This window comes from Syngnathoides biaculeatus, chromosome 4 (genome assembly GCF_019802595.1).
Source record: "Syngnathoides biaculeatus isolate LvHL_M chromosome 4, ASM1980259v1, whole genome shotgun sequence".
NCBI lineage: Eukaryota > Metazoa > Chordata > Actinopteri > Syngnathiformes > Syngnathidae > Syngnathoides > Syngnathoides biaculeatus.
This window is the reverse complement of record NC_084643.1, coordinates 15,150,183-15,174,897: the sequence shown is the minus strand read 5'-3', so window position 1 is coordinate 15,174,897 and position 24,715 is coordinate 15,150,183. Positions and strand designations below refer to the sequence as shown.

Below are 24,715 nucleotides of genomic sequence, written 5' to 3'. Positions count from 1 at the left end.
GGGCTAGAGCAAAGAGCCAAAATACTCACCAGTGTGGTCAACTGTTGCATGGAGAATCAAACAAACCAAATGTTAAAAAGCTACAATATTTGAGAGTATGAGTGAGCTTATCACTTTTTTTAATCCATATCACCATGTGGATGAGTCTGCATTTTCTTAGCATTACATTATCATGTTCATCAGCAGATGGTGGTAGTGAATGCAAAACCTGTAGCGATGCAGAGCAAAATTGCGTACCTTCTTGCATCCTCAGGAATCTGTGCCTTGTGTCATGCATAAATGCAAACTGCACTGATAAAATGCCAGATTGTCGACACTGGTTAATTTTATAATACTGTATTGCAGAACATCCACTTTATATTCTCTGAATGTTCTGACTCCCTCACAACATGGTTTGGGCATAACAATCGGTAAATTGATTAATTGAGCCTTATGTGAAATCATGGAAGTTATTGTTAATTAGTCTTGGAACAATTGATGCAAAATATACTTCTAGTTTTGAACATGATGCCTAGTATTGGAAGTCAAGCTACTGTACAGAAACTCTAAGATACAACACATTTGGGTGTCATTATTTTGCTGCATTGAAATGGGAGTTTAAGACTCAGCAAGCATCCCATTCCTCTAGAAACCTATACCGAAAAAAAGTTTATTTATTGTTCATTTTCTCCATAGTCAAGAAAATGCAGTTCAATGCACATCCCTACCAAACAGCTGCCTATTGCTCATGCGACATATGTTCTCATGCAACGTGAGAACTTTTTGTGAAATCGCTTTGAGTGACAATAGCAATGTTACATAGGGCCTCAAAATGTGGCAAATGAGGTCTTTTCTCTGCAGTATCGTCTACTACTGGATAACAGAGCAAAACATAATTAAAACTACAAATGTCTAGAATTACCCAGAAATATGTCTAATTTATCCGCAATGTAGTTCAGATGCAATGTTAATGTGTTCTGATCATTATTTTAAAAGCATATATAGTGATCCTCTGGTGATTTGCGATTCACCAGATGTTCTGGAGGACCTACTTACTATTGATTAAAAAGCTCACCTATTCAGGTATTTTTGTGCTTTATTTCTGTAATGCTGTAAGGTGCCACCCAAATTCTCATGCTAAGCGGAAGATTAGCTAGTTATTGTTGGCCACCACCTGAGAGCTGATAATAGTGCGATGAAAATTTGAGTAAAGGTACAAAAGACAGATGAGATTTCTTGTGGGCTTGACATCAGTAAGAAATCAAAATAAAGAATAAACATCTGGATCACAAATGGCAGTAAAGGTTAAAGGAAGACTTTGTCGAAACTAATGGGAATGGGAGCACACATTAAAAGTTATTAGATGAGGGTTGCCAGAGTTGTCCGCAGATTTCACCGAGAAACATCCCTAAATTGGAAAAGTATTATTGATATTCCTCTCTCGCTCAGACATTCCAATGAGCCCAGCTGGTAAACTAACAGCCAATCAGCGTTTGCCACGCCTTGCAGTGCTTCCTGTTCTGACGCCCCATTGCTCGCGGATACGTTTAATGTCGAGCACCACATCGAGACCAAGGGCCCCCCCGATTCATGCTAGAGCCCGACGGCGCGACCCCGAGAAGCTAGCAGTCGCAAAGTCCGAGTTTGCCAACAAGGAGTGCCTGGGCATCGTCCGCCGCTCGGATAGCCCGTGGGCCTCACCGTTACACATCGTCCCTAAACCGGGTGGCGGGTGGCGACTGTGTGGTGACTACTGCTGCCTTAACGACGCCACTACACCCTACCGCGACCCTGTTCCACAGATTCAGGACTTCTCGGCCCACTTGGCGTGCAAAATCCTGTTCTCCAAGGTCCACCTGGTGCGCGGGTATCACCAGGTTCCCGTGCACCCCTCAGACGTTCCCAAGACAGCTGTAATCACACCGTTTGGCCTGTTCGAGTTTCTGAGGATGCCGTTTGGACTCAAAAAGGCGGCCCAGTCTTTCCAACGTTTAATGGATTCAGTGCTCAGAGACTTGCCCTTTGTGTCCTTCCGTCAAAAGTGGAGGCCGTCTCCGCTTTTCCCCGACCTCGCTCGGGGGCTCTGAGAGTTTCTGGGGATTGTGACTTTCTATCACCAGTTCATCCGCCGGGTGGCCCACACCATCCGCCCACTGTATGAGGCTTTTAAGGGCAAGGCCCCCAACCAGGACATTGAATGGACGGCCGAGAGGGTGGAAGCCTTCGATGCTACAAAGGCCTCGCTGAGTCGTGCCGCTATGCTGGCCCACCCGTCCCACAGGGCCCCCGTCGCGCTCACTACTGACGCATCAGACTACGCCGTTGAGGCCGTATTCGAGCAGTGGGGCGGCGGCGCCTGGCAACCGCTTGCCCTTTTCAGCCGTCAGCTGGTCCCCAGGGAACGGAAATACAGCACTTTTGATAGGGAGCTCCTCGGCCTCTGGCTGGCGATCCGCCACTTCCGTTCCCTCCTGGAAGGCCGTGAGTTCACGGCATATGTGGACCACAAACCCCTCAAAGTCGCCATGTCCAAGGTGGCCGAGTCGTGGTCCGGCCGCCCTCAACACCAACTGTCATTCATCTCAGAGTACACTACAGACATCCGACAAATCGCCGGCAAATCCAATGTGGTCGCGGACTGCCTCTCCAGGGCTGTCGTCGACACTGTGCATCTGGGTCTTGACTACTCCCATCTGAGCGCGGACCAGGCCTCGGACCACGGGGTACAGACCTGGGTCGACTCGTGCGTGGCCTGTCAGCGTGCTAAGGTGCACCGCCATGCAAAAGCCCCCATGGAGTGCTTTGCTGTCCCCGAGAGGAGGTTCGACTATGTCAACGTCGACTTGGGGGTCATGCTCAGCCTCAGGTGTGCCCCCAGGGAAGGACTGATGCCCTCGTCCTTTGGGGTTGGCCCTCCCCCCACATCGGGGGCGGCCCCCTTTGCGCCGACTCCCTGCACCTACCGGGGTGCCCTCGACCCCGTCAGGGCCTTGGCCCCTTGACTCAATGGAAGGTGCAGCCCTGCCACCGACTCAGCCCCTGCAGTATACACCCGCTGGGGTCGGGCCATCGTCCCTCCACGGCGCAGGGATTTTGACTAGGGGTGAATTCTGGGGGGGGCTGGTGTGGTGGTCTACATAATTCACTTACTGGACCTCGAGTTAGGTTACAAGGTTCCGCACGGACGTTCTTGATCGTTACACTTCCGGAGTTAGTGTGTTAGAGAGTTCCCGCCGTAATGGGTTCACTCTGTCGATGTCTGCAATAAAAAGAGGTTTGCTCCTGTTTTTAAACACTCCACCTCCGACTCCGTTTCTTCGGCGCTACAGTGTATCTTATGTGTTGACTTTATATTTTTGATTGTTTTTATCTGACTTTAACTTAAACATAGACTAGGTAGTGTGTAATTTGTGTCCCTTATGTGCTGACTTTGTTTTTTTGTTTTCTTGTTTTTTGTCCATCTGCAGCCCAAAGGGGTACACAATTCTTGTGCATCCTGTAGGCTGGTCCCAAGCCTGGAAATATGCAGAGGGTTGCGGCAGGAAGGGCATTCGGCGGAAAACTGTGCCAAACATATATGAGCGTTCATCAAATGACTTCTATAACAGATAGGTAATTGCCCGGGCTAACTCCACCCGCCCCCGGCACTGTTAATCTGCAAGGCGTAGGTAGAAATTCAGGTCATGTAGGTCGAAGACAAAAAAAGAGGAAGAAAGCAACTTAGTCGGCAGAAGAAGAAGAGGCATGCACAATCCCTACAACTGTGTGTAGGGACTTTGAATGTTGGGACTATGACAGGAAAAGCTCAGGAGTTAGTTGACATGATGATTAGGAGAAAGGTTGATGTATTGTGCATCCAAGAGCGCAAGTGGAAAGCGAGTAAGGCTAGAAGCTTAGGAGTAGGGTTTAAATTCTTTTACTATGGAGTAGATGAAGAGAAATGGATGAGGGGTTATTTTAAAGGAAGAGCTGGCTAAGAATGTCTTGGGGGTGAAAATAGTATCAGATCGAGTGATGAGGCTGAAATTTAAAATTGAGGGTATTGTGTATAATGTGATTAGGAGCTATGCCCCACAAGTAGGATGTAACCTTGAGTTGAAAGAAATTTTTTTGAAGGAAACAGGTGAAGCAGTTTTGAGCATCCCAGAGAGAGAAAAAGAGTTGTGGTGGGAGAGTGTAGCTCGACAGCATAGGATGGTGGTGTGTTGGATGACTCTGGTAGCAGGTAGGAAGATTAAGAAGACAAGGAATCAGGTGGTGGAAGTTGAGAAAGGAAGAATGTCCTGTGGCCTTTCGGAAAGAGGTGAGACAGGCTCTGGATGGACAGGAAGAGCTCCCGGAAGACTGGAATCTTCTTCTTTTCCTTTCGGCTTGTCCCGTTAGGGGTCGCCACAGCGTGTCATCTTTTGCCATCTTAGCCTATCTCCTGCATCTTCCTCTCTAACCCCAACTGCCCTCATGTCTTCCCTCACAACATCCATAAACCTTCTCTTTGGTCTTCCTCTCGCTCTTTTGCCTGGGAGCTCCATCCTCAGCATCCTTCTACCAATATACTCACTCTCTCGCCTCTGAACATGTCCAAACCATCGAAGTCTGCTCTCTCGAATCTTGTCTCCAAAACATCCAACTTTGGCTGTCCCTCTAATGAGCTCATTTCTAATCCTATCCAACCTGGTCACTCCGAGCGAGAACCTCAACATCTTCATTTCTGCCACCTCCTATTCAGATTCCTGTTGTTTCTTCAGTGCCACTGTCTCTAATCCGTACATCATGGCCGGCCTCACCACTGTTTTGTAAACTTTGCCCTTCATCCTAGCAGACACTCTTCTGTCACATAACACACCAGACACCTTTCGCCAGCTGTTCCAACCTGCTTGGACCCGTTTCTTCACTTCCTGACCACACTCTCCATTGCTCTGTATTGTTGACCCCAAGTATTTGAAGTCATCCACCCTCGCTATCTCTTCTCCCTGTAGCCTCACTCTTCCCCCTCTACTTTTCTCATTCACGCACATATATTCTGTTTTACTTCGGCTAATCTTCATTCCTCTCCTTTCCAGTGCATGTCTCCATCTTTCCAATTGTTCCTCTGCATGCTCCCTGCTTTCACTGCATATGACAATATCATCTGCAAACATCATGGTCCAAGGGGATTCCAGTCTAACCTCATCTGTCAGCCTATCCATTACCACTGCAAACAGGAAGGGGCCCAAAGCTGATCCCTGATGCAGTCCCACCTCCACCTTAAATTCCTCTGTCACACCTAAGGCACACCTCACCATTGTGCTGCTGCCATCATACATGTCCTGTACTATTTTAACATACTTCTCTGCCACACCAGACTTACGCATGCAGTACCACAGTTCCTCTCTTGGTACTCTGTCATAGGCTTTCTCTAGATCCACAAAGACACAATGTAGCTCCTTCTGACCTTCTCTGTACTTTTCCACGAGCATCCTCAAGGCAGACTGGAATACTACTGCCAAGGTACTCAGAGACGTAGGCAGGAGAGTACTTGGGGTGCCTTCTGATAGGAAAGGGGAGAAGGAGACTCGGTGGTGGAATCCCAAAATACAGGAAGTCATCCAAGGAAAGAGATTAGCAAAGACGAAGTGGGACATAGAGAGGACTGAGGAGAGGCGGAAGGAATACATTGAGCTGTGACGTAGGGAAAAGGTAGAGGTGGCGAAGGCTAAACAAGAGGCATATGACGACATGTATACCAGGGTGGATACGAAAGAGGGAGAAAAGGATCTCTACAGGTTGGCCAGACAGAGGGATAGAGATGGGAAGGATGTGCTGCAAGTAAAGGTGACTAAGGATTGCGATGAAAATTTGTTGACTGGTGCCAGTAGTGTGCAAAGTAGATGGAAAGAGTATTTTGAGAAGTGAATGAATGAATAGAATGGGAGAGAAGGTAGAGTTGAAGAGGCAAGCGTGAATGACCAGGAAGTAGCAATGATTAGTAAGGGGGAAGTTCGAAAAGCACTGAACATGATTAAAAATGTAAAGACAGTAGGTCCTGATGATATACCATTGGAGGTATGGAAGCAAGTTGGAGAGGTGGCTGTGGAGTTTTTGACCAACTCATTCAATAGAATCCTAGCAGGCCAGAAGAATTGCGGAAAAGTGTGGTAGTCCCCATTTTTCAGAACAAAGGCGATGTTTAGAGCTGTGGAAACGATAGAGGAATAAAGATGATAAGCCACACAATGAAGTTATAGGAAAGAGTAGTGGAGGCTAGACTCAGGACAGAAGGAAGTATCTGAGAGCAACAGTATGGTTTCATGCCTAGAAAGAGTACCACAGATGCATTATTTGCCTTGAGGATGCTCATGGAAAAGGAAATGGACAGAAGGAGCTACATTGTATCTTTATAGACCTAGAGAAAGCCTATGACAGAGTACCAAGAGAGGAACTGTGGTACTGCATGCGCAAGTCTGGTGTGGCGGAGAAATATGTTAGAATAGTACAGGACATGTATGAGAGCAGCAGAACAGCAGTGAGGTGTGCCGTTGGTGTGTCAGAAGAATTTAAGGTGGAGGAGGGACTGCATCAGGGATCCGCGCTGAGCCCCTTCCTGTTTGCTGTGGTAATGGAGAGGCTGACAGATGAGGTTAGACTGGAATCCCCTTGGACTATGATGTTCGCAGATGTTATTGTGATCTGCAGTGAAAGCAGAGAGCAGGCGGAGGAACAATTAGAAAGATGGAGACATGCACTGGAAAGGAGAGGAATGAAGATTAGCTGAAGTAAAACAGAATATATGTGCGTGAATGAGAAAAGTGGAGGGGGAAGAGAGAGGCTACAGGGAGAAGAGATAGCGAGGGTGGACGACTTCAAATATTTAGGTCAACAATCCAGAGCAATGGTGAGTGTTGTAAGGAAGTGAAGAAACGGGTCCAAGCAGGTTGGAACAGCTGGCGAAAGGTGTCTGGTGTTCTTTGTGACAGAAGAGTCTCCGCTTGGATGAAACAGCCATGATGGACGGATTGGAGACAGTGGCATGAAAGAAACAACAGGAAGTAGAACTGGAGGTGGCAGAAATGAAGATGCTGAGGTTCTCGCTTGGAGTGAGCAGGTTGGATAGGATTAGAAATGAGCTCATTAGACTCTAATGATTTCCTCTAATGATTAGACTCCAACACCCATTCTTTTCCCACAGAAACACTCACCGTTCCAAGTTAGTTAAAAATAAATAAGATTTTCCTGGTTTGTGATGCGAAAACACAACACAACTATTTTGTATCAGGCCTTGTAACTCATTTGTTCACAACATGTGTTCATAAATGTATTATTTTTCTTAAATGTTTTATTTTTAACGCTTTAAGGAATCACTGACACACACACACACACACACACACACACACGCTTGACTTTGGTGCAAGGAACGTGGGACGATTTACACTCAGCAGTGGTGTTCTGGATGTATTATTTTACTATTAACATGTTTTACATTCGGTTTTTGTCAGCAGTAAAATGGGTGAGCCACGGTTAAGAGACTGCACGCGTCGCAGTCACGTTTTTTACTTTTCCAGTGTGGCGTACATACATACTTCTCTGTAATTATGAGTGTACCCCTTTAAAAGAGAAGATGAGATGGGGGTGAGCAGGTGACGTATGAGAAAGAAAAAAAAATTGAGCAGTCGTCTTAAAACGTTGGATAGTTCATCCGTCTGTTTTCGCGTGAGTTTTTATGTTTAAATTTTATTTTATATTAGATTGTTAAATGTCGCCCATTTGTGTTCATCCGTGTTCTCGTAGACCTGCTGTCGGCTTTGGCATACAAAAATACACTGTAGTCAAGATAACTAGTTTCTGGACATGCCAACGATTTATGAGCTTAAAACGTTAGCCGAGTTAGCCAAATGAAAAGAAGCACCAATTTGTGTTGTTTACCAGCCTTCGTTTTTTTTTTTTTATTGAAACGCATATTTCTGAGGTTTACATCCAACTGTTTTCCATCTTGTTTAGATCAGCACCGTACGTGATGCAGCGCAGTTGGGCATGGCTTGGAAGTCACGAACACGTAGTCTGCAAGTTTTTGACACAGAATTGAGTGCTGACAGCGTGGAATGGTGCCCAGTATCTAATTGCCACAGATTCCTGGTTTGCGGGACTTATGAGCTCCAAAAAGGGGTGAGCGTCGTTGCTTTGAAGTCTTGTAGTCAAATCTTTCCATTTTCTGAGAATTGTATAAATTCTTCGTCCTTGAAAAGGTGGAAATGTAATACGTTGTCAGACTTACAAAAAAAAAATAAAATTCTTCAAAAACAATGGAGAAAACAAATGCAGTTTTATTTGCCTACAGTTTAAGCCAACTCAGGGGTCGCTGTAGCAAATCATACTGTCATACTGCTCTCTGCCCTCTGTCATCTTCTGCTCAAAATCTTGTCGTCTTTGGTCTCTCTCTTTGCCTAGAGGCTCCACTTCGGCATCCTTTTACCAGTCACTCACATTTGAAAAATGTACGGGTGTGGTCAGTCATGCTCGCAGATAAAGTTGCGGGTGTGATTAGGATGGCCTTAAAATAACTTACTGGATTAAAACAACATAACTGTAAATTAAAAATAAGACAAATACATAACTAAAATAAAAAATGAAAATTTCAAACTCAGCAATGTTAATTTCCTATTTCAACTGATATTAGTAGAACGTGATATAAAACAGTATTTAAACATTTTCATCAATAAAAATTCTTGATCTTACTAACTTTATCTGAAGAAATGTTAAATGCACTGGCCTGTCAAGGAATAAATACTAACGATCTATGCACACAATGTTTTGAAAATACTGAATGTTTAGTTCAACATAATCGGCGTTCGTGGCAACAAGCTAGCGATACCTTGTAACAAACTTGGCTATCGTAATGTATTGTTATAATCAAGTGTAATTTTCGCCGGTATCGATATTGTCAATCCATTAATGAAAGGTAGCAGTAGATGATCTATATCTTTCTAAAGCATGTAGAGGGAAAAAGTTTTGAACTTCAAGATAATGTGTACCACGGGGAAAATGACCGTTAGAATATAGATCAAGTCAAAGTAAATCACAATCTCATACATAATGCTGAAAGTTTAGTTCAACATAATCGGCATTCGTGGCAACAAGCTTGCGATACATTGTAACAAACATATTCCTGTTCAAACATTCTTGTTTGTTTGCCCGCCAATTGACCCCTCCGTACAGGGCACTTAACCACGCCTCCTGAAGTTACGTCACCCCACGTGTGCTAACCTCAGACAAACAATTTGCAAAAATGACGGCGCAGCAAGAAAAGACTAGAGCGAAACTGTCCGATTTACCAGCTGATTTCTCACTCGCATTCTTAGCTAACAGTGAAATATCGTTGAATAGCAGACACCAGGGCTTCAAGTATTTCAGCGAGGGGTATTTCAATGGTATTTACATGCATATCGACGGAGAAACCATTGATATTAGCGCAAGATCTTTCCGGAGTCAGAGGAAGACCAAAAAGCCACATAATATAATATACTATAACCCAAAGACGAATTCGTCATTGACAGTTTCCTATTTTCGTGTTACATATCACACTTGTGTGCAGAATCTGTATGTGTATCTGTATAGCCGTTTGTGAACCACCGTATGAAGGAAAAGAAGGCGAGGCTTGATTTACGAGTTGTTTCTCTCGTTTTATTTGTGTAACGTCACTCGCTCCCCTCAATAATTATTCTTGAATTGGTGCCGAATCTACCTAAGTCCCAACCGAGTACAACAATCACTACTTTATAGTGTCCTCAAACATTCTTCCTTCAGTCTTGATGTCTCGGTGCACGTCGAAGGCTTTTAGGACTCGCTAGTCCGGTTTAGTTTAGCTCGGTAGCCGACAACAGAGACACGTTTGTGCAGTCAGATCATCACAAAATATCGCTCAACACAGATCAAGTGTGTCAATCATTCACACGTAGCTATGTTATGCAAGCGAAGAACTGGTAATTCATTTATATGAGACGTGTATTGAAAATCAAATATAGGGCTTACCTTCGTGCAAACATATCTGTTCCGGTTGATGGATTCAGTTGATCATGCGGTCTTCCACAAAGTTTGATCCATCAAAGACATTTTTCGTACTGGGTCTTCGGTTTTGGAAAGGGTATGAATTGAACTCCACTCGCCTTTCAGGATACCTGTCGTCACTATTACCAAGTCCGTGACTACACCTCTTAACCATATCTATTGGTAAAGAACCCAAATACGCGATAAAACGCTAACAAAAGCTATACTGGACCATGCAACGATGTCTGAGGGAACAGCGGGTGCAAAAAGGGGTGTGGTTTATGCAGATCTCTGGCCTCCGATTGGTCAGCAACGCGGATGACGCAATTTCTACGGAGGGGTCAATTGTGATGTGTTGTTGACGGGGGGCGCATACAATACTGCGATTGCCGTAAATAGGAGGCCGGCTTGCTAGAACGCGCCTTTATGTGCATGCGCTCGACATATTGACCACACCTGAATCAAGCGATGAAGTGGAAGATAGTCTAACGTCTTTTTTTTTTTTTTTACACCGTCACACTGCCTCGCGATCGACGCATTGAGCACTCCTGGTGTAACTGAATTTCCTTTGACATGGCTCATGATGTTGATGACTTTCGACGTAAATGCACTTGCAGTACGTGAAGCAGCTCTGAACATGCGCTTTCGGCCTAACTTCCTAACATGCTCAGTCCGGTAAACTTGCATTTCCTGTTTCTGGGTGAATACTGGTTGTTTTGGAGCAGGCTTGTTTAGTTAACGTTTATGAAATAAACACGTAAATTAATGTCAAGACTACACAAAATAACCGACGTCTTTCAATATCTATTTTTAGTACTCCTAACAAATTTTACGCGTGATTTTTTTTTCTTTTTTTTTTTTTCTTTTTTTCATGCTCGACTGTGCAAATTTGATGAGCACAGAGGTGCGGTCGTGCGGGTCAAATGTGAGTGACTGGTTATAATCTAGCGTTATTTACGGCGGTATCAATTGTCAATCCATTGATGAAAGCTAGCAGTAGATGATCTATATCTTCCTAAAAGAGCGGAAAAGTTTTCAACTTCAAGATAACGCAGTAGCACAAGAGAAAATGACCATTTGCATTTAGATATAATGACAGACTAGTCTAATGTTAGAACTTATATCATGTCAAAGTAAATCACAATCTCATATTTCTTATATTTAGATACTGAATCATTACCTGTGTTATATCCCAGAATATTTTTAGCAATGCATGTTGAAAGCTGAATGATGTTCCCAAACAGTTTTAAAGATTAATGTTATGTTGCCTGCTATATTTAAAATACAGAATTAGCTTTTTGTGCAGTGTATTGTCTTTGATTTCATCCTCGATCAGGCTGTGCCAAGGTGGAATTTTAACATTATACACCATCTCATCCTGTAGTTTCTACTTTGGCTTCAGACCAGACCTTTTTTTACTCAAAAAAGAGAAAATCTATAATGTTAAAATTCCATCATGGCACAGCCTGATAGAGGATAAAAGCACAGACAATACAGTGCACAAAAAGCTAATTTTGTATTCCATATATATACATATAGGAGGCAACATAACATTAACCTTAAAACTGTTTGGGAGCATCATTTAGCTTTCAACATGCATTGCTAAAGATATTCTGCAAGCAAGAATTCAGTTTTACAACAAGAAAAACAGACCGGGATATCATTGTGGGTTAAAAAAAGATTAACCAAAGGTGCAAGCGACCTTTCAAATTTCTCGTTCATAGTTGGCTTGGTTTAGTTACAATCACTCACATTTGACGAGCGCGCTCGCGCGCCTTTATGCTCTCAAATCTACACAGTCGACCACGAAAAATCACTCGCGTAAAATTTGTTATGAGTGGAAAAAATAGATGTTCAAAGATGTCGCTTATTTTGTGTAGTCTTGACATTAATTTACGTGTTTATTTCATAAATATTAACTCAACAAGCCTGCACAACAATCAGTCTTCAACTGGAAACAGGAAATGCAAGTTAATTGAACTGAGCATGTCTGGAAGTGATGCCAAAAGCGCATGTTCAGAGCTTCTTCACGTACTGCGAGCGCATTTATGTTGAAAGTCATGAACATAATGAGCCGTTTCAAAGGAAATTCAGGTCCACCAGGGGTGCTCAATGCGTCTATCACAAGGCAGTTTTGGTTGATTGTGTGACAGCGTGCCCAAAAAAAAAAAAAAAAAAAAGACTTTCAACGAGCATCCACCTCGTCGCTTCAGTCAGGTATGGCCAATACGTTGAGCGCACACATATAAAGGCGCGTTCTAGCAAGCCAGCAGTCGCAGTGTAGCGCGCGTGCACCCCCACCCGCCCTGGTAACTATAATACGTATGAGATTGTGATTTACTTTGACTTGATCTAAGTTCTAGCGATTATTTTCCCCATGGTACATGTTATCTTGAAGTTCAAAACTTTTCCCCTCTACATGCTTGAGGAAGATATAGATCATCTACTGGTAGCTTTCATTAATGGATTGACAATATTGATACCGCCGTAAATTACGCTTGATAATAACGATACATCACGATTGCCACAGGAATGTTTGTTACAATGTATCGCTAGCTTATTGCTACGAACACCGATTATGTTGAACTAAACTTTCAGCATTTTAAAAACATTGCGGGCATAGACCGTTCGTATTTATTTTCTACCTACGTCTTGCAGATTAACAGTGCCGCGGGCGGGCGTAGTTAGCTCAGGGCCATTACCTATCCGTTATAGGAGTCATTTGATGAACGCTCATATATGTTTGACACAGTTTTCTCCTGGATGCCCTTCCTGCCGCAACCCTCTGCATTTTTCCTGGCTTGGGACCAGCCAACAGGATGCACGGGAAGTGTGCACCCCTTTGGGCTGGATATAGACAAAAAACAAGAAAACAAATAAACAAAGTCAGCACATAAGATACACAAATTACACACTACTTAGTCTATGTTGAAGTTAAAGTCAGATAAAAACAATCAAATATACAAAGTCAACATGTAAGATACACAATTTACACACGACTGAGTCTATGTTAAAGTTAAAGTCAGATAAAAGCAATCAAAAATATAAAGTCACCACATAAGATACACTGCAGCGCCGAAGAAACAGAGTCGGAGGTGGAGTGTTGAATACAGGAGCAAACCTCGTTTTATTGCAGACATCGACAGAGTGAACCCATTACGGCGGGAACTCTCTTAACACACTAACACCGAAAGTGTAACGTTCAAGAAAGTCCGTGCGGAACCTTGTAACCTAACTCGAGGTCCCATAGGTGAATTATGTAGACCACCACACCAGCCCCCCCAGAATTCACCCATAGTCAAAATGCCTGTGCCGTGGAGGGACGATGGCCCGACGCCGGTGGGTGTGCACTGCAGGGGTCGAGTGGGGGGCAGGGCTGCACAGTCCATTGAGTCAAGGGGCCAGGGCCCTGACGGGGTCGAGGGCACCCCGGCAGGTGCAGGGAGTCGGGGCAAAGGGGGCCGCCCCCGGCGTGGGGGGCAGGCCAAACCCAAAGGACGAGGGAGGTAGAGCATGACCCAACAAGTCGAACCTCCTCTCGGGGACAGCAAAGCACTCCATGGGGGCTTTTGCCTGGCGGTGCACCTTAGCACGCTGACAGGCCACGCACGAGTCGACCCAGGTCTGTACCCCGTGGTCCGAGGCCTGGTTCGCGCTCATACGAGACCCAATACCCAGATGCACAGTGCCGACGATAGCCCTGGAGAGGCAGTCCGCGACCACATTGGATTTGCCGGCGATTTGTCGAATGTCCGTAGTGTACTCCGAGATGAATGACAGTTGGCGTTGCTGGCGGGCGGACCACGGCTCGGCCACCTTGGACATGGCGACAGTGAGGGGTCTGTGGTACACATATGCCGTGAACTTACGCCCTTCCAGTAGGGAACGGAAGTGGCGGATCGCCAGCCAGAGGCCGAGGAGCTCCCTATCAAATGTGCTGTATTTGTGTTCTCTGGGGACCAGCTGACGGCTGAAAAAGGCAAGCCGTTGCCAGGCGCCGCCGACCCACTGCTCGAATACGGCCCCAACAGCGTAGTCCGATGCGTCAGTAGTGAGAGCGACCGGGGCCCTGTGGGTCGGGTGGGCCAGCATCGCGGCACGACTCAGGCTTCCACCCTCTCGGTCGTCCATTCAATGTCCTGGTTGGGGGCCGTGCCCTTAAGAGCCTCATACAGCAGGCGGATGGTGTGGGCCGCCCGGCGGATGAACTGGTGATAGAACGTCACCATCCCCAGAAACTCTCGGAGCCCCTGAGCGAGGTCGGGGAAAAGCGGAGACGGCCTCCAGTTTTGACGGAAGGGGGGGCGGCACCATTTTTGTCGATGAGGTGCTCAAGGAACTCGATGGAGGGCACCCCGAGAACACACTTTGCTGTGTTGATGATCAGGCCATGCTGCTTGAGTCTCGCGAAGAGGTCCCGAAGGTGCTTCAGATGTTTTTCCTCTGAGGAGGATGTTGTCCAGATAAGATGAACACAGTCCCTGAGCACTGAATCCATTAAACGTTGGAAAGACTGGGCCGCGTTTTTGAGTCTAAACGGCATCCTCAGAAACTCGAACAGGCCAAACGGTGTGATTACAGCTGTCTTGGGAACGTCTGAGGGGTGCACGGGAACCTGGTGATACCCGCGCACCAGGTGGACCTTGGGGAACAGGATTTTGCACGCCAAGTGGGCCGAGAAGTCCTGAATCTGTGGAACAGGGTCGCGGTAGGGTGTAGTGGCGTCGTTAAGGCAGCAGTAGTCACCACACAGTCGCCACCCGGTTTAGGGACGATGTGTAACGGTGAGGCCCACGGGCTATCCGAGCGGCGGACGATGCCCAGGCACTCCTTGTTGGCAAACTCGGACTTTGCGACTGCTAGCTTCTCGGGGTCGCGCCATCGGGCTCTAGCATGAATCGGGGGGGCCCTTGGTCTCGATGTGGTGCTCGACCCCATGTTTAGTTGTGGCAGAGGACAAAGTGGGCTGTGTCAAGCCCGGGAATTCACCAAGGAGGAGCTGATACTTGGTGCCATCTAAGAATGAACTGGAGAGACCGCCATAAGTCGCCTCATTGGAGACACAGGCAAACGTGGAGAAAGTCAGTGCGTCCAACGGATGGCCCTTCTTAACGTCCACCAGCAGCCCGTGGGCACAAAAAAAGGGTTAGAGGGAACGAGACGTCGGCAATGACAAAGTCCCATGTGAAGCACTGACCCCTGAAACACAAGTCCACAGTCTTTATGCCATAAGAGTGGTTAGGGGAGCCATTAGCGGACAGTAGAGGTGGCCCTTGATCACGCCAGCGGCGTCCTCCGCAGTGGCAGTCAGGACGCTCCTCTGGGCGCCGGTGTCACAAAGGAATTTACACCCTGAAAGGGTGTCCTTGACGAACAGCAGCCGGCTCTTCGCGCGCACGCTCACGGCCACTGCGGGGCGTGGGCTTTGGCGTTTCCCGACGCGTCGTAGTTGCAAGGGGCCCGGCACCTCTTCGCTTTCGCGCCAAAACGGGCATGGAAGTAGCACAAGCCTGTGCCAGTACGGCCGTCGGTGGCGATGAGACCCCTGGTGGATGGCACCCCCGCGCCCAGCGGCGAGTAACTGTGCACCGGGGCCAGCACCTCAGGGGAGAAGCGGTGGGTGGCCAGGAAGAAACGGTAGGCCTCCTCAGCCAGGGCACGGGGTTCAATGATTGAAGTATTAGCGAGCGCTGTCTGAACATTTGGCGGCATGTGTCGGAGAAACAGTTCCATGAAAAGAAGTTGGGCTCCTCCGCGCCCAGCAGGTTTAGCATCATTTCCATATTTTCGGAAGGTTTGGTGTCCCCCAGTCCATTAACAGCAAAAAGACGTCCGGCTCGCTCTGGACGTGAAAGCTCGAAAACCTTGAGGAGGTGAGCCTTGAGCCCAACATATTTATCTTGGGCAGGGAGAGATGTGATGAAACTCACTGCTCTGGCCGCCGTTGGTAATAACGCATGGTCTCATCTGAGATACCGTGGAGGGCGAATTGAGCCTCCGTCTGCGCGAACCATGCAATCGCGGACGTCTCCTAACACTCCGGCAATTTGAGGATGGCGGTTGCCATGTTTGGTTCAGTCTCGGAAACGCTGGGACTGACGTTGGGGTCACCAGTCTAGCGCCGAAGAAATGGAGGCGGAGTGTTGAACACAGGAGCAAACCTCATTTTATTGCAGACATCGACAGAGGGAACCCATTACGGCGGGAACTCTCGAACACATTAACACCGGAAGTGTAACGATCAAGGACATCCGTGCGGAACCTCGTAACCTAACTCAAGGTCCCGGGGTGAATTATGTAGACCACCATGACTCAGTTTAAACCCTAACTACTTAATCTATGTTAAAGTTTAAGTCAGATAAAAGCTATCAAATAAACACAGTCAGCACATAAATTACACAAATCACATACTACATGTGTGAAATTATAATGGATATGACAATTCAAAGGATATGTAGATGTAAGGGATTAGGTAAGGTTGTTAGCGTGCTAAGCTAATTTGGGCCAAGCAGCCTCAATGTGAACCATACGGCTCGTATTTGGATACTAACATAAGACTTTTTAAATCTCCTATAAGTCCTCATGTCCCTCGTTGTCCCCGTTGTTTAGGTCGTACACGTTATGAAGTTACACATGTTTGATGTTTCTTCAACAGCACGGTTTGATCGCAAACGCTACTCATTGTTAAACAGCTAAGCTAAGGTGGTCTGGGCCTATATGCAAGTTTAAATTGGGATAAGTGGTTAAGTACTAAGTACTCACGGTCCTTGTTGTATACGAAACGTAGGTTTTCCAGGTCGTGTAAGTACTCACTCTTGATGTTTACCTTCTCAACAAATATTTGATTACATACTTAATGTTCCCGAGCTAGGCTCCAATTTGGGTACTAAGATTATATAGATGATGATTTTAGTCCACTGAAGTCGTCACCAGGGGGGTCCCACATCCAGATATCCAGACATCGTCCACTATCTCCTCTTTTCGACAAGCGCTTATACTGTGGACCAACTAAAGAATTCCAAAGATCTGGAGGCCTACAACCAATTCATCAATGGCTGGGTTCGTCATGCTGGGTTATCCATTGTAAGAAACCTGTCTCCCCACACTGCTAAGGTTAGTGTAGATTATTGGTTGTCTCACCTCTCCTTGGTGTTATGGGTTGATCTCTTATCAATGTTATCTATTGATGTTGTTCTATGTTTTTACCTGGCCAGTCCAGGATACCCTGTCATGGTTTTACATGTCCTCAGACTCCAATAAACGTTCATTACTACAGAAACCTGTTTGATCTCTCACGCACACACAAGAAGCGAGTAGCATTTAAATGGTGTCAGAAGTGGGATTTTCATTCATGGAATCAAAGAGAAGGTGAAAGAATTGAATCCTACATAAGTGACTTGAAAATTAAAGCTAAAACATGCCACTTTGGAGATTTGACTGACAAACCTGTATGTGATGGCATTGTGTGTGGCATGACCAATGACTCTTTGAGAAAAACTCTGCTGAGAGATAGTGAACTGACCCCAGCCAAAGCCATCTGTCGCATCTATGAAATGACTGAGGAAAACAGTAAAACACTCGTCACCCAGGTCCCCCACATAGATGCAGTAATGCCGTCTTACCACAAAAAGCAGCAGTCTCGGTCCCAGACACAGTCAGACCATAACCAAATGGAACAATTGTGGGGGGAGCCACACTGCCAAAAGAGAGAAATGTCCTTTAACTTTTCTTCTGATGAAGTTAGTCAGATCAAGAATTTTTATTGATGAAAATTTTTAAATACCATTTTATATCATGTTCTAATAATATCAGTTGAAATTGGAATTTAACATTTCTGAGTTTTACATTTTCATTTTCTAGTGTTATGTATTTTAAGGTCTTGTGAGTCCATCCCTAATCACACCCGCAACTTTCTCTGCGGGCATGACTGGTGGACCACACCCGTTACTATATTTGCGGCATGACTGACCACACCTGTACATTTTTCAAATGTGAGTGACTGGATCTGGAAGGGGCCTGATTTGGAAGAACCAAGACTTACTTAAACTTACAAAGCTTAAAGAATTAGTGGCCTTAGTTCCCAAATGTTTATTGAATATTGTTAAAAGAAAATATGATGTAACAAAGCGGTAAACATAACCCTGTCTGTCTGGGATATTTTAAACGGCATGCCCACACCAAGGTAAAACCAGAAGCAGGAATCACCAATGGAGGCAGTTACGTACTTCTTTGCAAAGAGAGAGCAGACACACGGACATGCACTATGCTTATCTCTCCCAGATAAGACAGAGAAATCTGGCCTTGATGGAAGTGTGGCAAGAAGAAAGGCATTTCTCAAAGAAAGATAAGATAAATAAGAAATAAAAAGTCTTGTTTAAAGTTTGCCACAAGCCACCTGGGAGACACACCAAACATGTGGAAGAAGGCGCTCTGGTCCGATGAAACCAAAATTGAACTTTTGGGCCACAATGCAAAGCATTATGTTTGGCGTAAAAGCAGCTCATCACCCTGAACACACCATTCCCACTGTGATACATGGTGGTAGCAGCCTCATGGTTTGGGCCTGTTTTTCTTCAGCAGGGACAGAGAAGATGGTTGAAATTGTTGGAAACATGAATGGAGTCAAATACAGGACCATTCTGGAAGAAAACCTGTTGAAGTCTGCAAAAGACCTAACACTGGGACAGAGATTTATCTTCCAATAGAACAATGCTCCAAAACATAAAGCCAAATCTATAATGGAATGGTTCATAAATGTGTGTCGGTGTTAGAATGGCCAAAGTCCAGACCTGAATCCAATCAACAATCTGTGGGCAGACCTGAAAACTGCGGTTCACAAATGCCCTTCATCCAACCACACTGAGCTTAAGCTGTTTTGCAAGGAAGAATGGGCAAGAATTTCAGTCTATGTGCAAAACTGATAGACATACACCAAGCGAATTGCAGCTGTAATTGTAGCAAAAGGTGGCGCTACAAAGTATGAATGCAAGGGGAATAATATTGCACGATTGTGTCCCACCTGTTGTTGATTCTTGGCAAAAAAAAATAATTTTATATCTTTACGTTTGAAGCCTGAAATGTGGTTAAAGGTTGAAAAGTTCAAGGGGGCCGAATACTTTCACAAGCCACTGTACAGCCGAAATATGCATGAATAGAGGGATATTAACATGTCGTCCTACATAATACATCTAATAATCTAGGGAACCAGTGACTTCTGTGAAAGGGCAGCTGACAACAGCTGACAACAAGGGTAGACCTTGTGACAGCCTGGAAAGACAACTGGCAGGATGGAATAGACCACAATGTGGCCGCCTCAGGCTAGCTACCCTTGGCGGTGGGGCCCAGGACAACTACTCTATGGGTTCCACCCAACATTGCAACAGGAAACTCTTTAGAAGAAAACACACCCTGAGCCTGCGAGAGTAGGGGCGGATGATGGCTCATCGGCAGAAAACATGGTAACGAACACAGGAATGGAAGAGACTACGAGAACGTTTATCAGCATAAATAAAGCTCCGACAGTCAAAGCTCTAAATCTGCATTTGTGGTTGGGCAAAGGTTAGCTCCACTCAGGGCCTGAAAATTCACCAGGGCAGGAAACAGTTCCTAAAGAAGGGACAGCGAGTAAGTCGCATTGACTGCTACTTTTGAGAAGCAGGTCGATTCAGTCTGCAGAATTTCAGCAGCGCGACACACACCAATGTCTGCAGGACATCAACGCCCCTGTCCCAGTGGAGGAATAGTAGGAGAAACAAGGCACAGGAGCGCAAACTCGACCCAACCCACCACTACAACCAACCTGAGAAAGGAAGATCCAGGGACGTAGGCCATTGATCAAATGGCCAAAGGCCTGCGGCAAGGCTTTGTGGAAGAAGGTCACCATGGATCTCTGCAGCATTTTGGAAGGGATCAGAGGCACCCTTACAAATAACCTGGAAAGGATGGGTGACTTCATTTATACGTATGGGGCGGAACAATTTGGAGTGATGGAAGGCAAACAGGCTGCCCCAGTCCAGAAGGCAGAAAGAGATAGATCGTCTGATCAAGGAGAGCAGGCATCTGAAAAAGTTGTTAAGGAAAGCCACAGAGGAGGAGAGGGAGGGTAACAACCTGTTGCAGAAAGAAATCCAGGATAGGCTGGCAGCACTGAGGAGAGCTGAAAACTTTCGGAAAAAACGTAGAATGAAAGAGCATGCAAGATCTCGCTTCGATAAAGATTCCTTCAGATTTGTGAAGAATCTCTTTGCAAAGGAGAAAAGTGGAAGTCTCTCTTTGATGAAAGCCATCCTAGAAAAACACCTGAAAATGTATTGCAGAGATAACTGCTGTCATGAAGAAGTTATGCTCCCACTGAATAAGCCACCAATCGATCCACCAGAGCACAAGCTGGACATCAGTCCTCCCAGGTGGGGAGAAGTAATCCAAATTCTGCGCAGAGCCAGAGCTGCATCAGCTCCTGGTCCCAATGGAATTCCATACAGGCTCTACAAAAACACACCAGATGTCCTCCGATACCTCTGGAAGCTCGTGAGGGTTGTGTGGCAGAAGAGGAAGATACCAACTGCCTGGCGTAGAGCTGGAGGAAATTCTTATCCCAAAGGAAAAGTACTCATCAGAGATTGACCAGTTCCGACAGATCAGCCTCCTAAATGTCGAAGGGAAAATTTTCTTCAGCGTGCTTGCTCATAGTCTAGCACAGGGGTGCACAATGCGTCAACCGGTCGATTGCGAGGCAGTCTTGGTTGATCGCGAGACGGTGTGCCAAAAAAAAAAAAAATCAGCTAATGGTCCCTCTAAATTACACGTGTGCGCATTTGTGCACCACTGATACAGTCTTTCAGATGTTCTGTGTTGTGCGCCCCCCCCAAAAAAAAAAAAAAAATCCAATGCAAGTTTAAAGTATTATATACAGCTATTCAGTTTGTGGCATTTTGCAATGTGATTCAATGAGTGAGGGTTGACTGGTTGTTACATCCAATGGCACAATTCACATACGTACATACTGGAAAAAAAAAATGAAAAGAAGCCACTAGTTTCTTTTAAGCAGCACACAGAACTTTCACTAACGACCACTGCTCCGCCACACTCTCTTTTCCTAGTTTACCTTACGCCCCCCCGCCCCTCTTAAAGACGTACACTTAGAATTAGAAATGTTACAGTACTTACGCAGCCCATCAATGTGTTTTATAATGGATGAGATTTTCTCTTCCCAGTGGTAAAGGTCTGGTCTGAAGCCAAAGTAGAAAGTGCAGGATGAGATATTGTGTAATTTTAAAATTCCACCTTGGCACAGTCTGATCCAGAATGAAACCACAGACAGTATTGCGCACAAAAAGTTAATTTTGTATTTTAAATATAGGAGGCAACATAACATTAACCTTAAAACGGTTTGGGAGCATCATCATCAGAAGGTAGAAAAGTCTGGGCTTCCCTGGACTAGCAGAATACCTGCAAGGTAACAACCTGATTGACACGTCAATCCAGAAAGCAGGAATACCTGGCTTCTACGGATGCATAGAACAGACTAGCGTCATTTGGCATCAGATCCAAGTTGCCAAAAAAGAGGGAAGAGATCTTCATGTGGTGTTCCTGGACCTAGCAAACGCCTTTGGCTCAGTCCCTCATAATCTTCTGTGGACAGGGCTTGACTATTTCAAGGTCCCAGTGGCGCTTACAACCTTGGTTAAGGCTACTTGAAGGATATCCAGCTGTGTGTTTCAACAGCAGGGTACGTTACTGCATGTCAGCACCTGGAAGTGGGAATCATACCTGGGTGTACCATCTCCCCACTGCTATTCAAGCTGGCCATGGGGGTCATCCTCTGAGCCTCTCGCTGGGTGGTTGGTGGGCAGCGAATAAGACCTGGGGTGAGGCTGCCTCCAGTCAGCCTACATGGATGACCTCACCACACTTAGGTCTGCACTGCACGATTGTTTAAAAAGCTCCAGGAAAACATTAAGCTGGCTCGCATGAAGATCAAGCCAAAAAAATAAATAGTAGTAATAGTAAATCTAGAAGCATCTCCATTGTCAAGGGAAAACTGTCAAACCACCGCTTTCACATTGGTGAGGAAGCAATTCCAACTGTCTCTGAGAAGCCTGTGAAGTGCTTAGGCCAGTGGTACGATGCCTCTCTGAAAGACCAAGAGCAAGTAGAGCAGCTCAGAAAGGAGGTGGCCAGTGGCCTGGGAAGAATCGACACAACCCTGCTTCCTGGGAAGTTGAAGCTCTGGTGCTTGCATTACAGGTTACTATGAGATCCCACTCTCAAAGGTAGAAGGAGTGACTGATCAGCTCGTTAGTGAAGAAGTGCCTTGACCTTCCCAGGTACCTCAGCAGCATTGGGCTCTATGATAAGGGATGTTACACCTGCCCATTTCCAGCCTTGTAGAGGAGTACAATTGCGCCAAAGTAAGACTGGAAATGATGCTACTGGATTCCAGCGAACTGCTGGTAGCCCAGACTTCCCCCATCCTGATCACCGAGAGGAAATGAACACTGCTGGCTGCAACTGAACAGTCAAAGGCAGCACTAAGACACAAGGACATCGTTGGCCGAGTGCAGGAGGGGAGGAGTGGCGTTGGGCTCTCGGCCAGTAGACCAATATGGAGCAAGGTCACTACTGCTGAGCGGCGCAAGCTGGTGGTCCAGGAGGTATGTCGAGAAGAGGAAGCATAAAGGTGCGCCCAAGCTGTCGCAGGCCAAGCAAGGGCAGTGGTTGGCCTGGGAAGGAGTGGAGGGAAGGAAGATCACCTGGAAAGAGATTTGGGAGATGGAGGAATTCAGGGCAAGCTTTACCATCAGAGCTGTATATGACATCTTGCCTTCTCCCATGAACCTAAAAAAAAAATCCCAAGTGCCTCTGTGCCCAAGTTCTGCAAAACTGAAGCACATCCTTACTCAAGACCGTTACACCTGGCGGCACAAGCAAGTACTATAGTGTCTCGCTGGTGTTCTGTGTGGGAGGGGGAGTGTCAAACCAGCCACACCAACAAGCCACCAGACAGCGGACAGCTGGGCAGTGCACAAGACTAGAAGCTGCTGGCAGACCTGGACAACAAGCTCTGCTTTCCATCTGAGATTGCAACTACCACCATACTACCAGATCTAGTGCTTTGGTCTGCCTCTCTCAACCTCGTCTACATCATCGAGTTGAATGCCCTGGGAGGGGGCAGTTGCGGAGGCATATGAGCGGAAGCGGCTGAGGTATGCAGGACTTGTGGCCAAACTGGAACAGCAAGGCTGGAGAGCAGAGCCGGTGGAGGTTGGCAGCAAGGGTTTATCACCTCCTCAACAGCCAGGCTACTCAGAGTCCGAGGGAAGGCCCATTGGCAGGCAGTCAGAGATCTCTCCAAGGTGGTGGAAAAGGCCAGCCAGTGGCTGTGGTTAAAGAGGAAAATTGGGCCTTCAAGAGAATTTATGGCACCTTGGGGATGAACTTGGGACGCTGGGATTCACTGCTGAACCCTCTTGAGAGTGATAACCCAAGAGATAACCCGTAGGGTACCATCACTTATTTGAACATCCCACAGGGCCTCATCGGAGCTGAAATATGCATGAATAGAGGGATATTAACATCTAGTCCTACATAATACATCTTTGATTAGTTAGAACAATAAATATCTTTGTCGTGTGTTCAATTCAATATACTGTAATTTCTCGAAAATAATGCTTAAAATTTTATAGCACTTAGCATGGTTAAAAAAAAAAACTTATACATTTCTATATGATATTCGATGTCTTATGTTACACATTTATATATATTACGGTAATGTGCGCCCCCAACCTGACCTCTCAGACCTCCGGGAGCTTGCATTTTACGATTGTTAGCATAGCATGCTTGTTGCTACAGCACCAAAGATCAGAAATGACTGCCCATGAGTTTATTTAAACTTAAACTAAGACAAATAAAAGTCGACTACAACGGCTAGTTGTGCGGCTGCTTTTAAAAGAAATGCATCATCACTCGTGCCGATGAACCCGGAAGTCGCGCCGCAGTCCGACACGATAGCTCGCCTCAATGACTTCCGGTGGGTATCAAAACAACGTGTGCTCAAACTATGTAATACAAGCATCACGGGGACATTAAAAAAAAAAAAAAACGGGAGCGCACACACAATTGAAAAGCTTGCTTTTTAAAAAATGTGCCCGTTATGCTTGTTTTTTGTAGTTTGAGCTCACGTTGTTTTGATAGCCACCTGACGCCATCGTGAAAGATGTTATGAATTGGAGGCGAATGGAGGGCGAGAGGTTGTGCTGCGCAACCCGAACCCTTGGAATTAAAAAAATATTTCAAGTCATTAATGATGAGTTCCACAGCGATGCACCAAATAAAGCTATTGGATCTTTTTCGGGTTGGAGATGAGTCATAATGCATCTTTTGAAGGCTTGGTCAAGCATGTGTAATATCGTGGACAAACTGCAATATGTACAAACGGTTTATGAACAAATTTTTATTATTATTTATTGATTTTTAATTTTTTTTATTTTTGCAGGCCCCCTAGCTCAGTGGTTAGAGCATTGGTTTGGTAAACCAGGGGTCGTGAGTTCATATCCCACTGGGGCCTCCACTCCCAAGAGGGGTTGCGTCAGGAAGGGCATGCTGCGTTTAAAAACTGTGCCAAACAAATGTGAGCGTTCATGTGAGATGTCACACTGTGGTGACCCCTAATGGGACAAGCCAAAAGAAAACTTATTTACTTACTATAGAGTTTATATTT

At 45.8% G+C, this 24,715-nt stretch overlaps 1 protein-coding gene across 4 annotated transcripts in view; it reads left to right on the top strand.

Annotated features, from left to right (window-relative positions):
• The first annotated feature begins 3,451 nt into the window (after positions 1-3,451).
• The window catches only part of dph7 (diphthamide biosynthesis 7), a 42,080-nt gene continuing 20,816 nt past the window's right edge, over positions 3,452-24,715 (top strand). For 2 of the 4 annotated variants that reach the window (XM_061816064.1, XM_061816063.1), the window contains exons 1-2: positions 7,355-7,665; positions 7,954-8,118. In XM_061816064.1, coding sequence (XP_061672048.1) covers positions 7,600-7,665; positions 7,954-8,118 — 231 coding nt within the window. In that variant the 5' untranslated portion in view covers positions 7,355-7,599. Of the gene's footprint in view, positions 3,592-7,354; positions 7,666-7,953; positions 8,119-24,490; positions 24,626-24,715 lie in introns of those variants that run through there. The other 2 variants (XM_061816065.1, XM_061816067.1) reach the window with 2 other exon arrangements.